The 17029-nt window shown below is 36.7% G+C and overlaps 1 protein-coding gene across 6 annotated transcripts; it reads right to left on the bottom strand.

Moving 5' to 3' along the window:
* Positions 1–1085: 1085 nt before the first annotated feature.
* LOC124821730 (protein RIK) lies at positions 1086–15479 on the bottom strand. Of its 6 annotated transcripts, XM_088113158.1 has the most exons (13): positions 15080–15474; positions 14529–14751; positions 13446–13547; positions 13328–13362; positions 13166–13241; positions 12695–12814; positions 12540–12617; positions 11590–11683; positions 11366–11483; positions 5292–5337; positions 4674–5201; positions 1712–1937; positions 1086–1538 (listed from the first exon to the last, which is right to left on the bottom strand). In XM_088113158.1, the coding sequence occupies exons 1-13, from the start codon at positions 15157–15159 to the stop codon at positions 1414–1416; spliced, it is 1851 nt and encodes a 616-aa protein (XP_087969284.1). In that variant the 5' UTR covers positions 15160–15474; the 3' UTR covers positions 1086–1413. The 6 variants fall into 6 exon arrangements, with proteins under 6 accessions (XP_087969284.1, XP_047149616.2, XP_047149617.2 ...); XM_047293660.2 differs by having other exon boundaries at positions 4674–5337; XM_047293661.2 differs by having other exon boundaries at positions 4674–5337; positions 13446–13492; positions 14529–14747.
* Between the last annotated feature and the right edge of the window lie 1550 nt (positions 15480–17029).

Raw genomic sequence — 17029 nt, 5'->3', positions numbered from 1 at the left:
AGCCCAAAAATTCAACCTAAGATCTAGTCAAACTAAAATTTATAGATTTTTAGATTGAAACTTCTAATAAATATATCAAGTAACATCTTAGTTGGTGTCACATAAATAATTACATAGACTGAGTCCAAGTGAACGATGTCGAGAGAGAGATAAGACCTTAAAGTAAGTGAAAATATCATACTTGAAAATATTTTCACCAAACAATATTTTAGTATTAGCATTGGTTTTAATTGTTTTTTTTAAATGAACTAAACTTATTTATAATTATGAAAACTAGATTGGTAAAACAGGTTAGGCCATGTGGACTTCCCCACAGCCCGGTGTAAAAAGGAACGAACGATATATATTTTTGTCAACATTTCATTGTTAACTTTTTTGTATTTTATTGTTGTGTAATATAGTTTGTGATTAATGTGATCAAACATTTTTTATCATTTACCAGTAGAAATCTAGATTTTATTTCATCATCTATTTTAATATTTTTTATTCTGTGATACGCTTAGTTATTTATAGTAAATAATAAATCATTTGTTTTAAGGTTGTTTTTTTACTTGTCATTCTTAGTAAAACCTTCATTAGTATTACGGAATATATTTTCCGGAACATAAGCGAACTACTTAAGATTTATTTGTTCCGTAATTACATTTTCGGATAACCATTTAGCCTCCATATCAGACCAAGCAAGCAAGAAGAATCTCCAACAATGCAAGACTAATAATCCTTTCTTCTTTACTGTGCCTCCTTGTTGATACAGATTTCAAAAACGGATAAAATTGGAATTAAATAAAATGATGGGATGCGGGAAGAAAATGACAGAGTACAGAAAGCAATTGCCAATTTATTTTAATTTTCTTTTAACTTTCTAAGAGACTGACCCGCATCACAGGCCCTACAAAAATGGATTTAGAGGTGAATTCAAACAAAACAAACTTTAAAGTAGTTTGAATTGGTGTGAAAATGGATTGGATTTTATTACTTACATATACACAGGATTTTGTGCAATTTATATATTGGGATTTAAAATCGCTGACCCAAAATAAATAAATGAAACGTGAGATTTCAATAATTAGAGTATATCGCACTGATTTGTATGAAAATGGTAACCACAGTTTCATTATCAGTCAGGACGAAAAATTGAAGGGTTTCTAACAAGAAAATTTGGGGTGAGTGAAAACTGTGACTTATCACTGCACAGTAAAGACGCTAGCAGTGTTACATGCATACGACAAAAAATTACAACATACGATTTCTCTAACGAAGCATGGGAATGAGAAATTACAACCTTTTAAATTCCTCTCAACAGTCAACTATGTCGCTCCAAAAATCATGCTGAGGGCTTCCTTTCCACCCGGAAGAAGAGGACACAATCAAGACAATATTTACACATCTTATGTCCAATTTACACTTTGTAGCTCATAAAGCCCAGAAAGGCTTTTGAACCCCATTTGCTTGGCTGCCATGAGGAAATGATTCCTCTTTAGAATCATCTACATCATCGTCATCCTCCTCTCCGTATTCCATTAGCTTCACCAAAGTATCTGAAATACGTAAACGTTACATAAAAACAGTCTAAAGATGGCTAATAAAACGAAACATTGTAAAGTTAAAATTTCAGGGTCAGAACAAAAACTAGATATTCCATAGAGAAAAAAGAAATGAAGCTTCAAAGCAGTAATGACCCAAATATAGTAAAAACAAGCTTGATTCTAACCAGGAACTGCATCAGAATTTGTATTAAGCAAATTCTTGTTGTCTTGTACTTTAACTTCAGATGGACCCGAAAATTTAGGTGGAGGCGGTGGTGGCATAGTTTTCGGTAGAGGTGCTGGCATTCCGTTGGATGATGGCTGGACCAACTTCTTAGGGGCAGGCATAGTTGATATATTCCTCACAACAAGACCATCAAGTTGTTCATTAGGTTTTATAGGTTGCAAACCCTGCAATCAAGATAGAGTGGGAGAAAACAAAAACCCAAATACAATTTTTGAATCAGGTACTTAACTAATCGTCCCAACACGCCAGACTTGAAAGTCAAATAAAGACACTGAACTGCAAACGAGGAAAACAAACACAAAAAGCAAGGTAAAACACTACATGGTAAAATAAACAGGTACCGACTTGTTGCTAGTGTACCGTAACATCCAAAATTGATCTACTGAGACAAACAATAGCAGGAAGCCAGAAAGTATAAAAGCTAGCCAGATTATGTAAATGGTTAAGTAATATTAAGACAGGTATACAGTAATTTATTGCCATTCTCCAAATAAAAAATGTTATAACTGTAAATCTGCAGCCCAAATTTCCCCGATAAATGGGTTGGAGTTCATATACCAAATGTAGCATTGATGTCAAATATTCAGATAAAATTATTTGCACAACGAACAACGGTGTTGTAAGATGTTCTAAAAGTGTGACGATAACTAAGGGAAAGAACTTTTTTATTTTAATTTACTTCGCCCATAATTTTAATCTACTCTGATGTAATCCTTTTCTTATTATACCTACCTATGATATCTCATTCTCTAGTTTTATATTTTCTACTATCCCAAATTGTCTTCTTCCCTTTAAAAGATTTCATCAATTTGGTATGATAAACCCTTCCCTTCAAGAAATTGACAGTCCCTGTATGCAGGACTAGAGGAGGGCATGATCGCCAAAAAGCACGCCACATCTTTTGCAGCAATTTTACCAATGAAGGAAAAAGTCACAATACACGCTCCTACTCCTCCAAAATTGAAAACCCTGTCAAACATACAAACCAATGGCCCAACAGACAGGTCCAGTGTCAGGCTTTTAGCTTCATAGGTCAGAGAAAATACCTGGAATATGAAGCATTACAGTCAGCACAAAAATACACGTTTAAATCGGAACAGATCTAAAGATGAACAGTATTTGAGAAAAAGTGTTCTGCACTAATACTTTTATGATCTCTTTGCTAAAGCAAGAAATAAAGAATTAAATTCTGAAGGGTATGATATCAACAGAAAGCTACGGCTGTAGTTCAAAGGGAAAACAATACCATAACATGGCTCTTTGTTCCTGATATGCCTCCACAAAAGACTTAATTTAGGTTTAATTTTACTTGTTTGATCCCTACAATTGCACAATACATCTTTTATGTTGAGTTTGGATGAGAATGAAGAAGGGGATTAGAGGACATAGGAAAGAAAAACGAACTATGGTGGTTTGATTGAGTGAACAGAAAGTTCAAAAATCCAAATTGAGTGATACGAAAACTTTCTGCATAAGAATGAGAAGTGGAAAAAAACTTAAGACACAAAACAATCAATTGTTTACCAATTATAAAATGGTTAAAAATAAAAACACTATGTTGTCAACATAACCGATTATGTGCTTATATTTTTTAACACAATCCTTATATTCTTGACCATACAGTTAACCCTGTTGTCAAGAATAGAAGGATTGACACTTAATCGAATATGCTGTAAAGGGTAGAGGGACTGTGCTAAAAAATAAGAGCACATGATCGATTCTGCAGCCAATTTAATCGATTACAGTTGTTTTTCAATAAAAATATATATTCATTTTCATTCTCTTTCTCATCTATTTCTTTTCCAAACAAATCATCCCTATTTCCACTGATATCTCAATCTTTCTCTTCCTTTTTTGTTTCCCTTCCACTAACTCTATTTCTTTCCTCTCTAACAGAACATTAAACATCTCATTTTAGTAATACACAATTTCTTTTAATCTCTTATAGTTCCTGCCTGTACATCATTTTTAATCCTTTTTTGTAAATAAAAGGAATTAAAAATAGTATGTAGAGCCCAAGGTGGAATTTATTTAAGTATTGGAACTAAAAGGTAAATTTTTCGAAAACTATTACAAAGACCACTAAGTAATTAAACCTTTAATTTATTTTGTTTTTTCTTTGCCAAATGGCAAAGTTCATCTAAATGTGTAAACAAGAAAAATGCACTCATCATGTACGCATAAGAATCATTCCATGTAGCAGGCAGAGTGGGAACAGTGAAAGGGGAAATCTAGAAAATATTACTTTTATCCGGCAGCACTGGGGACTTATATATATCATATCAGTCAATTTGAAGGCATTAACCTCCGACAAACCTGTCTACATATAAGTGACCTCCCTTTCCAAAGCATTTGAAATTCAATATCATTTCAGTTATTGAATTAGAATCCTATAAGCAGGCTTCCACTCATTATGGAAACAAAATACCACAAGGACAACCAACATCTAAGAAATTCAATGAATAATTGAAGATTTTCAATAGCATGTGTGTACAGAATCTTTAATCAAAAGAACCAGCATTCTTGTACGAGATTATGTGAATCCTTCGGGAAAAATGTCAGGAGTTGGTGTAAACCTAAGGGGGCTTTGAAAGAAAATGGAATTCCAAGCTGGTGTTGTCTTGTTTACAAAATATGTAAATTAAGTGAATTGAGATTCTTAAAAGCTATTCTGCCCATCAAGAATACAAAACGGTTTTTTCCTTGCTTCGTGGTGTCCTAGTTTCAACTCTGGTGATGGCAAGTAACTCTAGATCTGATGCTTAAGGTAGAAATAAATCTAAACTTCAACCAAGTCCTTCATTCTTTTGCAAGCTTACTATAAACAACTAAATTAAGGGAATTTCCCTCAATGCATGCAATGATGTATTTAAAGATTTTATCAATGGCAATTCAATGACCTGATTGAGTTTTGCTGTGCCTTTCGAACCAACTGGTAATTCTTGAAACTTTCGTTTTTGGGGTGGCCGCTTCTCCCTTTCAAGATCAAAGCATGAGGTTGGCTTGGACTCTCCGTTTGATGCTAATGTTGTGGGATCAACTGTTGAAGAGACAGGAGGTGAGTGCCTCAAAGCAAGGGCAACTTGTTGCAAAGGGGTAGCTTGAGGATATATTCCACCATATCCAATATAGCTAGTGCCACCAGATACTAAAGGGGGGGGAGTGTAACCAATGACGTTTGCTTGATGGCCAGAGCTTAAATGTCCAGTAAGTTGTGGTGTCATTCCCAAAGTGAGGGCAGCGGTGTCACCAATCACTCCAACCGAGGAAGCTGGAGGAAATGCTTTCAAGGCCACTACTGCTGCCATAGAACTACTGGTTACGCTGGTAACTGCCTCTTGCTCAACTGCAGGGCTCTGAACTCCTGTCAACTTCGGTGGGGGTGGTACAGCGCTGTAAACTTGTGGGGGTGAAATGACTGTAGGAATCTGCTTTGACAATGAAAGGCCATCATAAACCTGCTGAGGTGGTGGAACAGCACTATATACCTGCTGGGGAGGTGGAACAGCAGTGTATACCTGCTGTGGAGGTGGAACAGCACTATAAACCTTACATGATGAAACCCTATGACAGTTAAATCATAAGTTATTCCCTAAAACTTATATAAAATCAACATGAAGTACCATATCACAGCACCAACAATAAATATAATCAAATAACACAAGTTAAAAGCATTGAAATGGTACAAGGCAGAGGAATTTTTCTCTACTGCCACAATTAGATTTACCAGATCTTAGACTTCCCACCAAAAACCGCCCTAAACTCAATCTCAGTTCCACAGAAACTAAAACTATATTTAACTTTGATGCAAACCAATATAAATTTCATATTTGAACTATCCAGCAATTCGTAGTTAAAATTGGAAAATTAGCCCTTAATAAAAAACTGCACCTGAAACCCGAAAGTACGCAATTGTAAACAAATAATAATTGCAGCAACCGTATAATGATGATATTAGTGGACTAGACAGCGCTGGGAGGGGAACATACATTCATGAAAACAGTGTATAAACCAATGAGCTGCTATCATGGAAGCGAATGGAGAAGGGCATAAGCATTTAGTCATCAACATGATACTTAATTCTAGGGTAGCCCTCTTAGCAAGGACTAACACAAAAACCTAGAGTGTTCATTTTCCACTCATCTCATCCTAATGAATGTAATTTTTTTTATATTAATGAGAGCCCCTAATATGGCTTTGTTGTTTTACAGATAGTGCCTTAAAGCACAGCATTTACAGATGTGAGAATATCAGCACCAGGTGCACAGCCAGGCACTTGAGTCCTCTGATTGATATCTGTATGGTATAGGTTTAAATGAGAACACCCTTAAATTAAAAAGGGGATCCATGTTTTCCCAGGATTGATGGATGGAGAGAAATTTACTATTTATATTACAGCCCCTTTTCCTCAATGGTACTACTTAAGATTGAAAAGAAATAATTCTTGAGGGCTTAATTGATCCCTCTCACAATCTTCTATTTATAAGAATAAATTGATACACAAATACATGATAAATAGGGTAACCCTAGACACAATATAATCATGATAAATAGGGTAATCCTAGACACAATAATATAATGATAAATAGGGTAACCCTTGACACACTATAATGATGATAAAATAGGATAAATATCCTAACACTCCCCCTCAAGCTGGAGCATACAAATTGTATGTACCAAGCTTGGAACAAATAAACTCAATCCGAGGACCCCTTAATGACTTAGTCAATACATCTGCGAGTTGATCGTTTGACCCAATAAACTCAGTACATATTTCTTTGGTCAACAACTTTTCACGAACAAAATGACAATCAATTTCTATATGTTTAGTCCTCTCGTGAAACACTGGATTTGATGCAATGTGGAGAGCAGCTTGATTGTCGCAATACATCTTCATAGTATGGATGTCACAAAATTTAAGCTCTTGAAGGAATTGTTTCACCCATATAAGTTCACATGTTAATGATGCCATTGCCCTATACTCGGCTTCCGCGGTTGATCGAGCTACTACATTCTGTTTCTTACTTTTCCATGAAATAATGTTTCCTCCCAGAAAAACACAATATCCTGTTGTAGACCGTCTATCAATAGGTGAACCAGCCCAATCTGCATCACAATACCCAGATACATGAATGCTTCCTTTATCTTCATATAACAATCCTTGCCCGGGAGCCTTCTTTACATACCTTAGAATGCGAATGAGAGCATTCCAATGGTCAACACATGGAGCCTGCATGAACTGACTAACCACTCCAACTGCAAAGGATAGATCTGGCCTTGTAATAGTGAGATAAATCAGTTTGCCAACCAGCCTCCTATACCTCTCTGGATCGGAGAATAATTCACCTTCTTCTGTCCTTAATTTCTGGTTTGGGTCCATGGGACTGTCTACCGGTCTACAATCAATCATGCCTGTTTCTTGTAATATATCAAGAGCATACTTCCTTTGAGAGATTACAACTCCATCTTTTGATTGCGCTACTTCAATGCCTAAGAAGTATTTGAGACTTCCAAGATCCTTGGTTTGAAAATGTCTACACAAGTACTCTTTTAGTTGAGATATTCCAACAGCATCATTTCCTGTAATGACAATATCATCAACATATACTATTAAGTAAACACATTTCCCGAGAGAAGAATGACAATAAAAAACTGAATGGTCTGCTTCACTGCGTTTTAGCCCAAATTTTTGAACAATGGAGCTAAACTTTCCAAACCAAGCACGTGGGGATTGCTTGAGGCCATATAGAGATCGATGCAATTTGCATACCATACCAGACTCCCCCTGAGCAACAAACCCAGGAGGTTGCTCCATATAAACTTCTTCCTCAAGATCACCATGTAGGAAGGCATTCTTGATATCCAATTGATGAAGTGGCCAGTGACGAATGGCTGCCATGGCAAAGAAGAGACGAATAGTAGTCATCTTGGCAACAGGAGAGAAAGTGTCACAATAATCAAGACCATAAACCTGAGTGTAACCTTTCGCAACAAGCCGAGCTTTGAGCCGATCAATTTCACCATCAGGGCCAACTTTAACTGCATACACCCATCGACAACCAACCGCCTTTTTTCCTGGGGGAAGGGGCACCAGCTCCCAAGTATTACTGTGGTCAAGAGCCTGCATTTCGGCAATCATAGCTTGTCGCCATCCAGGATGATCAAGTGCTTCTTTCACATTCTTGGGTATAACAACAGAGGACACTGAGGATAAAAGAGAAAAATAGGAGGGCGACAATCAATGATAGCTTAGAAAATTATAAATGGGATGAGGGTTCCGAGTGGAACGAGTACCTTTTCTGAGGGCAATAGGCCATGCTGAATCATTTGCACCAGGAGGCGTGGGAGGAGGTGACGAGGGAGAAGAATCTGAAGGAGGAGATTCACCATTGTCTTGGGGAGGTGGACTATCCATTGAGGCCCTGTGTGGGATGATCTCAGTATATGGAGAAACAGGTGTAGAAGGATTGTGATCAAGACTTGGAATGACAGAGATAGTGGAGCTATGCGACTCAGCCATTGGAATAGGAAGGACTTGCTGGAGGATAGAAACATCCTGAACAGATGGAGAGAAGTAAGGAGTCTGTTCAAAGAATGTGACATTGGCAGACATGTAATACTTCTTAGTTTCAGGAGAGTAACACCGATATCCTTTTTGAAGTCGAGAATAGCCTAAGAAGACACATTTGAGAGCGCGAGCGGAGAGTTTGTCTAGACCTGGAGACATGTCATGAACAAAACATACACAGCCAAACACTCGGGGAGATGTATGAAAGAGAGGATCATTAGGAAACAAAATGGAGAAAGGGACTTTATTATCAAGAGAGGAGGAGGGCATCCTATTAATAAGATAACATGCAGTTAAGATGGCATCCCCCAGTGATGGACAGGAATATGGGCACCAAGCAAAAGGGTACGAGCAGTTTCAACCAAGTGTCTATTTTTTCGTTCTGCTATACCATTTTGTTGCGGTGTATGAGGACAAGTAGACTGATGTAAGATACCATGAGAACTCAAGATGGCAGAAAAGGAGGATGAGAAATACTCTTTTGCATTATCAGTTCTTAATATTTTGATTACTTGACCAAATTGATTCTTGATTTCATTCAAAAAGGATGTAAAGATAGCTAACAATTCAGAACGATTTTTCATAAGATAAACCCAAGTACATCTTGAATATTCATCAATAAAGGTAACAAAATATCTAAAACCAAAGGAGGAGATACGACTAGGTCCCCATATATCAGAATGGATGATGGAAAAACTAGAATTACATATTGATTGAGACCTTTTAGGAAAGGAAGATCTAACATGTTTTCCTAATTGACATGACTCACATTCTAAGGTTTGGAGACCACTAAGTTCAGGACACATCTTTTTTAATTTGGACAAATGAGGATGACCAAGTCGATCATGTAGCACTTTAGGATTAGGAACAGCAACACAAGACACCCTTGGACGAGATCCAAAATGGTATAATCCGCCAGCTTCATATCCTTCTCCAATCTGTCTCCCCGAACCACGCTCCTGTATAACAAAAGATTTATGATCAAAGGTTATTGAACAATTTAACATTTTAGTCAACTGGCTTAAGGAAATTAAATTAAAAGGACAATTAGGGACAAAAAGGACTGAGTTGAGATTGAGGGAGGGAGACAAAGAAACATGACCGACTCCTTTGGAAGAAGTTTTAGATCCATTTGCAAGGGTTATGAAATGAGGTTTTTCTCGAAAGGAAATAGATGAGAACAAAGAGCTATTACCAGAAATGTGATCAGAAGCACCTGAGTCAATTACCCATGAATTTTGACATTCCATAGATTGAGAAACGCAGGCTGTTGATGTATTGGGAGATTGAGATGGTTGTGCCAAGCTGTTAGACTTTAACCTTAAATACTCTTGATATTCATCCTCAGAAAACATAGAAGTGGAGGTTTCAGTTTTCGAAGTGGAAGTTTCAGTCTTCGAAATATTGGCGGTTTTGGAAGGGAAACCATGTAAGGAGTAGCAATTCTCTTGAGTATGACCCATCCTTTTACAATATGTGCATTGAGTACGTCCCCGACCTCCTCGTCCTCCTCCTCTAGTGCCACGTCTTCCTCTTCCTCGTGTGGCAACCATGACAGATAGTTCCACTAGTTCATGCGCTTCTTGAGTTTGAGATACCGGGACACGCAGAAGGCGAGTGGTCAATGTTTCCATAGAGGGGACCTCATGACTAGTTAGAAGTTGATCTCTGAGATGATCAAAATCGGGATGTAGGGCACGAAGGATCAACACCATGTAAAATTTGTCTAGTTTCTTTTTGATATCCTCTAATGGATCTACTTCCAAAAACATCCTAAGTTCTTCGACAGCAGATTGGGCTTCAGCCATGAAGGACACCATATCATGGTCAGCCATTTTAAGAGATGCAAGCTTGTTCGTAGTGTCATAGAGACGTTGAATATCGTTGGCATAAATGTTTTGGGCTTTCTTCCAAAAGGAGTGACAAGTTTTGAAAGCCCTCAAAGATACAAGAAGTTTGGGTTCCACTGATTGCCATAACAGGGTACACAACTGGAAATCTGCTTGTTTCCACTGAGCAGCTTTTTCAATAGGCACATGGCTTCCATCTCGCTCAAGGTGGTCATAATGCCCTTGGCCGAGGAACCACATTTCAACCGCAGCAGACCATGATAGATAATTTTTTCCATTTAGCTTCTCGGAGGTAATTGATGGACTTCCAGAGAAGGAAAGAGTACTGCCAGACGCCATCTCTGAAGAAGACAAATAGTACTAGCGAGGAACAAGAAAACCCTAAGGGTTTAGACGAAGGAAACTGTGACAGTGATGGACGACCGGTGGCCGGCAACGGCGGGCGGTGAACGGCGGGCGGTGAACGGCGGCCGGCGGCGGACGACGGTGGCCGGACGGTGGCCGGCGGCGGCGACGGTGGCCGGCGGCGGCGACGGTGGCCGGCGGTTGACGGTGGCCGACGGCGGGCAGCGGCGGGCGACGAAGAACTGTGGCGCCGGACAGATATATATTACGAGACAGAAACCAGAGCGGGATCGACCCGCTCTGATACCAACTTAAGATTGAAAAGAAATAATTCTTGAGGGCTTAATTGATCCCTCTCACAATCTTCTATTTATAAGAATAAATTGATACACAAATACATGATAAATAGGGTAACCCTAGACACAATATAATCATGATAAATAGGGTAATCCTAGACACAATATAATCATGATAAATAGGGTAACCCTTGACACACTATAATGATGATAAAATAGGATAAATATCCTAACAGTACTAAAGTAATCTACCAAAAGTTCACTGAAAATAAACTAGTAATATAAATGATAGAACGTGAAAAATGTGTTTTAAACTTGTCATGTTGAAAATCCATAAATTTAATTATCAAAAGGTATGTGTCATGTAACATCAGCTATCCCATGTAAGAAATTGGGACTGTCTCGAAAAAATTATGTTTCTTCATGGCAAGAATTAAAATCTAAAGAGGACACAAATTTCAGAAATTTCCACTTGGGAGGAGAAACATCTTGCCCATAGATCCCATACCCTATTACAGTACAAAACTAAATACCTTGAAGCACCACACTCAGTACAGATTGTATCCAAAAGATTTTCAGCCAAAAGCTTAGCATCATCAAGGCTTTTTGCATTGCTGCTGGACAACAACAGATGCAGAGGCTGCTGTCCATCTGCAACCAGAAAGGTAATCAAATGAAAAATATATACAATGAATAAATGAACTATGCTGAAATACCATGCCCTTCAGAAGTCGAGATGACAGAAATGAGAAGGCACCTTCTGCATTCAAGCATTCATTGTTTCCTGAACCATGTCCTCTCAGTATAACTGTTGCTCCTGTTTCATTCATAATGTGATTTATATACTGGTCCTGCACGTTCAAATCCAAACCACCACCAACACCAAAACAATTTCTCCCAATCGTATGGAGATGTCAGAGAAAGCTTGAAACATTAGATTATCTCGACTTCATTGTACACGATGTAAAATTCAGAAAACACTAAAGAATTATATCTACCAAATAGAAATAAAAATATGGCAATGGCATTGGATAAAAAAATACAGACTAATTATTTCTATAGGTCAAGGTTACTAATTAGCATAGTTCCGGATCTGTTTTTGGTAAATATAATTTTACATATTGAAGAGTAAATACAAAATGTCCAGCCTATATATTTTACTGGTAATTAACTTTCTTACTAGTAGTATTTGGCAAGCGCCTCCTGTTCTTGTGACTTCTGAGTGTGGACACAAACTTACATGTCAGACAGACTCTCAGACAAGTTAAATATTCATTGGAAAAAGGTGCTTCTATAGTAATCAGACAAGCCGTTTTTCACCTTTTTGAACATTACTTTCAGCAACTAACAAGTATTACAGTGGCATATGTAACCATAGAGGGCAACAACTGTCCATCCACCCTTTTCTTGCCTAATCAACTCATGGAAAAACAGTGCTCATATTAATACCTCAATATTTTCACACCATCAAATCAGATGTTAACAAAGACATGGGCACTCCTAGTGAGTGAAAGGCTAGAATAGTATGAAAACAAAAAACATAAGATGAGTAAGTGGTCACATCACATATCAAATGAGACCAAATAAACATGTAGGCTTTAGAAAGCATCTAATCAAATTTCTTAAAGGATTATCCAGATACGGTCATGCATGAACTCTGACCTCGAAAAGTGACTAGACAAATCAATTGAGTACAGAAGGGCTTACATTTGGTCCACGTATCCGAGCCACAATGTTCAATGAAGGATCAGCATCAAAACCCAAAAACACACACGTAGTCAGCACCTGATTCAGTAAGACATTTCAGTTGTTAACACATCACGTCAGAACTGTGCACTTGCTAGTAATATATTTATGTCTACCTTCGGTCCATTAGGTGAGGCAGAAGAAATTGACTGTGAATTTTGCCCAAGCTTGAGCATTTCTTCAATCATTGCAGCAGCACGATCAACAGCTAAAATCCTTTCTGCTGTCTCTTTTATCTGCAATACATTTGATGTCACCAAAAGCAAGCCATCTTAGGTAATTCACTACTGTGTAACACTACCATTAGAGAACATGAAAACAAACAAAGTGCAGATAAAAACAAGGCTGCAGTTTCTATTTCAAGAATAAGAAAACATTTTAAGTTACAAATACATCAATCCCTTTCATATGACATTTCATTCATTGCTGTGATTATATATTATTTTTCTTTTGACTTCTGAAATCTTTCCAATCCAAGTTATAAATGTTTGCTTTCATATCAAAACAAAGAAATACAAAAAAAAATAATGAAATCTGATAATTTAACTCGATCATCATGCTATATGAAATCAAGTAGCAGCTTTTACATGAGCTCCTGCAGATATGTGAAGATACAGTGGTTTCTCTCCATCAAGTGGTACAGTAGGAGGTCGATACTTTCCCCTGTGGGAAAATTCCAGATATATGTTACATTAACAGCATATAATATAAAAGACTAACAGGATTTTAGAAATGCCTTAAAGACCTACCTAGTAATTACTATGGCACCAGTACACCTCTGGATCTGCAAGAAGAAGAAGATCAATCACTAAAGATTAATTAAGAGGTGTTTGCAGCTAAAAATGTAAAATTGATTATATATGTCACCTCCTCCTGTGTCTGGCGTTTTGTCAACTTGTAGCGAACAGAAGACTCTGCATCATTTATGACAATTTCCCGAGCAATTATTAATTCATCTTGGATCTTTTGCTACAGGAACATTCATCTCACAGTTAAGATAGATAAGAAACTTGAATATCATTTGAAATATAAAAAAGAAATTCATAATAAATAAATAAATAATGAAAAAAGTGGGGAAAAGAGGCTTCAGAAGCATGCTGCAAAATATCTATGTAGATATGTCATTAATTAGACAGATTATACATTATTCATCTACACTTAAGCAATTATTCTGAGGAATGTATAAGGAAAACAATATATACAAAGAACACTGATGTCTCAAAACACGGACCATCACACTACACAAAATGAAATGATAAAAGTTAATATAAACACAGACATAGCCTATTGATTATATCGAAGTCAAAAGTATAGTCACTATTTCACTCCATCTCAACCAAAACACATTATGAAAACCTATTATTGACTGAGTCAAATTTCAATATAATGTTTAAAGGCTAAAAAAATATAATGTGAAAATATACTTCATCTTAAATATAACCAACCTAAAAAGGCATACGAGATAGAAAAACAAAATTTATAAATCATGTCATTGACAAACTGCAAAATCAAATTTCCAGAATTTCTAAAGTTTCGATATCAAAATGTTGTGATGGAGCAAGTTCCCGATAGACTACATCTAGAGAAGGTCACTCCAAGTCTAACCAAATAGAGGGTGACAGGAAAATTCAACAAGAGACGGATATTTGTTTCTGCATACTTGAACTTTTCATTATATACTTGTATCCAGTAATATTACTTCTTATTGAGCCAAGGATTTGGTCTTTCAAATTGAAGAACTGGTGGAGCACAACTCATCCTCCTTATCATGTTTATTGCAGCTTCAAAGATCTCCCGATCATTCCCAAATTACAAATCCTAAGATGACATTTCATTTAACAACTACAAACTCCCTTCTCCAAAGAATTAAATGTTGATGCAGCAATTTAACCAAGAAAGGGCACCAGCAAATATGATAAACATCATAAGAGATTTGAAATCTACACTCACTTGATTCGTTTTTTGGGCGGCAACAGCAGCTGCAGCAGTTTGTTGCTGAAAATGAGCAGAAGCTGCCAGAGGATTCGTCAAAAGGGCACCGGAGATCACCGGAACCATGCCAGGATATGGAATCCCTCCAAGTGAAACAGCATTGCTCAAAGGGAGTGCTCCAGGTACTGCCATGCCAACTGGCATCAACGAATCCGCTGGTTGATCCCACTTTCTTTTCTTTCTAAACAAAAACCACAACACTCAAAAATGAAATCCCGAAAGACATGCAACAAAATAAAATTTGTTTAGCATTCCCATCACATGTCGATGCATCAACAACACACTATTGGCTACCTGACATCACACCACACCATTCTCGGATGTCGATGAGACCCTAATTCTAAAATTCCAAACACTACGCTACAAAAAATAACAATTACAATAACCAAATAAAAACAAAGCAGAACGACTAACAAAACGATAGAATCAACACCGCACGAAATCCAAACGAATTTCGCATAATTCGAAAAAACACGGAAAATAAGGCATTAGAGTTAAGAAGCCTTTACCTCCGCCGCGTTTGCGAAGCATCGTTGGACACGGAGGTTTCGTTGGAAGAAGAAACCCTAACGCTGCTATCTTCTGTCATAGTTTAACCAAATCAAGATTGCGAAACAAGAAGATGACGAAGAAAAAGAAGTGCAATACTGTCTTTGTTTCTCTTTTCGCTTCTTTTTCGTTTCCGATAGAAAACGAAAGAAGACTCAGGGAGCGTCGGTATTGGATTGGACCGAACGCAATTGCTCGGCGAAACGGGGTTTTGTGCCTCTCGCCCAACGTCGTACGGTTACGTGACTCGGAATAGGATTAAACGACACGATGCAGAAATTAAACGACACACTACAGGGATTAAAGTATGACGGGGTTTCACAAGACCAAAGATCATCGCCTGTTTCGTACGTACTACTACTAGAGTCGTGTAATAATATTTATTTGTTTGTTTTGGACTATTTTTTTAACATTTTTTTTCCAAAAAAAAAATGTGTTTGTTTCTCATTTTTCTCAATGATCAATAAATAAGGAAGTGGAAACATATGATAATATTTTTTTCACTCTTACAGTTACAAACTTAATTTTTCTTCTATCTTAGTTTCCACTTTATTTTATTTTTCTATTATATAATTTTTTTTTTATCTTTGTCCTTGTTTTTCAATGATCAATCTTAGATGTGGTCTACCATGGATTACTATTATATTTTTTGGGGACATTTTTCTGATAAGCAATATTTGTACACTTATCATATAACATGTAACATAATTAGGAGATTCATAATCTCCTAGAGAAGCATTATCGAGGTCAATCCAAGTAAATGATCATTAGATATCCTTTGAGAATGTGATTTTCTTTTAGGAATTATACGAGGATTACATTTACATAAAGTTACACGACAAAAAATAAATTAATTAAAATTAAAGTATATTTACCAAATTTCTATATCATTATAAATATAAATTCCAACCAAATGTTTTATTGTCAAATATGTCATATATATAAGTGAAGTAGAATAAATATAAAAGAAAAAAGAGCAATGATGTATGGATTCAGAAATTCAGAGAAAGTGGAAGACAAGTTTATGCATATGATTGGACCGATCGGTTTTTTACGGTAGTATATAAAAGAACTTTTCAAAATTTTGTGTCATTCTCCTCTGCGTGCACTTCTTCTCTCCAAGTTTCTAAATTTCATTTTCTTCTCGTTCTCTCTACAAATTCTTTCTAGAAAATTCTCACTTTTCTTCATTTGATCATCAATCATGTCGTGCCTAAGCTTTCCTGGTGTCAGAAACTTCCTTCTACACCAATCAAAAACAATCTTTGAATTGGTAAGTTCATCCTCTTCTCAGAAATTCTTGTTTATGTTACATGCAAGTTAAGTCTCGAGTTGCATGTGTTCATCAGATTTCTTTTTTGGGTTCTGACTTCATTTTGGTTCTATGTTTGGTCTTTTCTCACCAAACATTGATCTATAGGTGTTCATAGAGTTTCTTTCGGTGCAAGATTCAAGTTGGGAATTTTGGGATTAAGTTGTTCAGATTTTCTAAGGTAAGGGAAGCTAGTTAAATTATTTGTTTAGTTGATGATGTATGAAAACGTGGTTTGATGGTTTTGCATGTGGGAGAAGTTGAATGTTTGAGTGATCAACTTGGTTTGTTTGATATATTAAATGTTGTGATTGTTGAGTTGTATATTATATCTATCTTGGAAGGAATTCTGGGTTGAAAAACATTCAGTTTTGGTAAATTCTAGTGTGTATTTCATTTTGCAGAAGTTCTACAGAATTATGCAGAATGTTGAGCGTTCGTTGTTGACCGCTTGGTCAGGTTTAGGTATTCATTTTCATAGTAGTATTCGGTCTTAGGATCGTTCGGTGTTGTTCTAACGTTCGTTTTTGGCCTTGGCAGTATTTAATTGGATAATAGCATTCGAGTTAGTATCACTAGGTTTTGTACAATGGTTAGG

This window comes from Vigna umbellata, chromosome 4, assembly GCF_029865625.1.
Source record: "Vigna umbellata cultivar VRB3 chromosome 4, Vumbellata_1.0, whole genome shotgun sequence".
NCBI lineage: Eukaryota > Viridiplantae > Streptophyta > Magnoliopsida > Fabales > Fabaceae > Vigna > Vigna umbellata.
The sequence above is the reverse complement of the archived record's forward strand: the minus strand, read 5'-3'. Positions and strand labels throughout refer to the sequence as shown.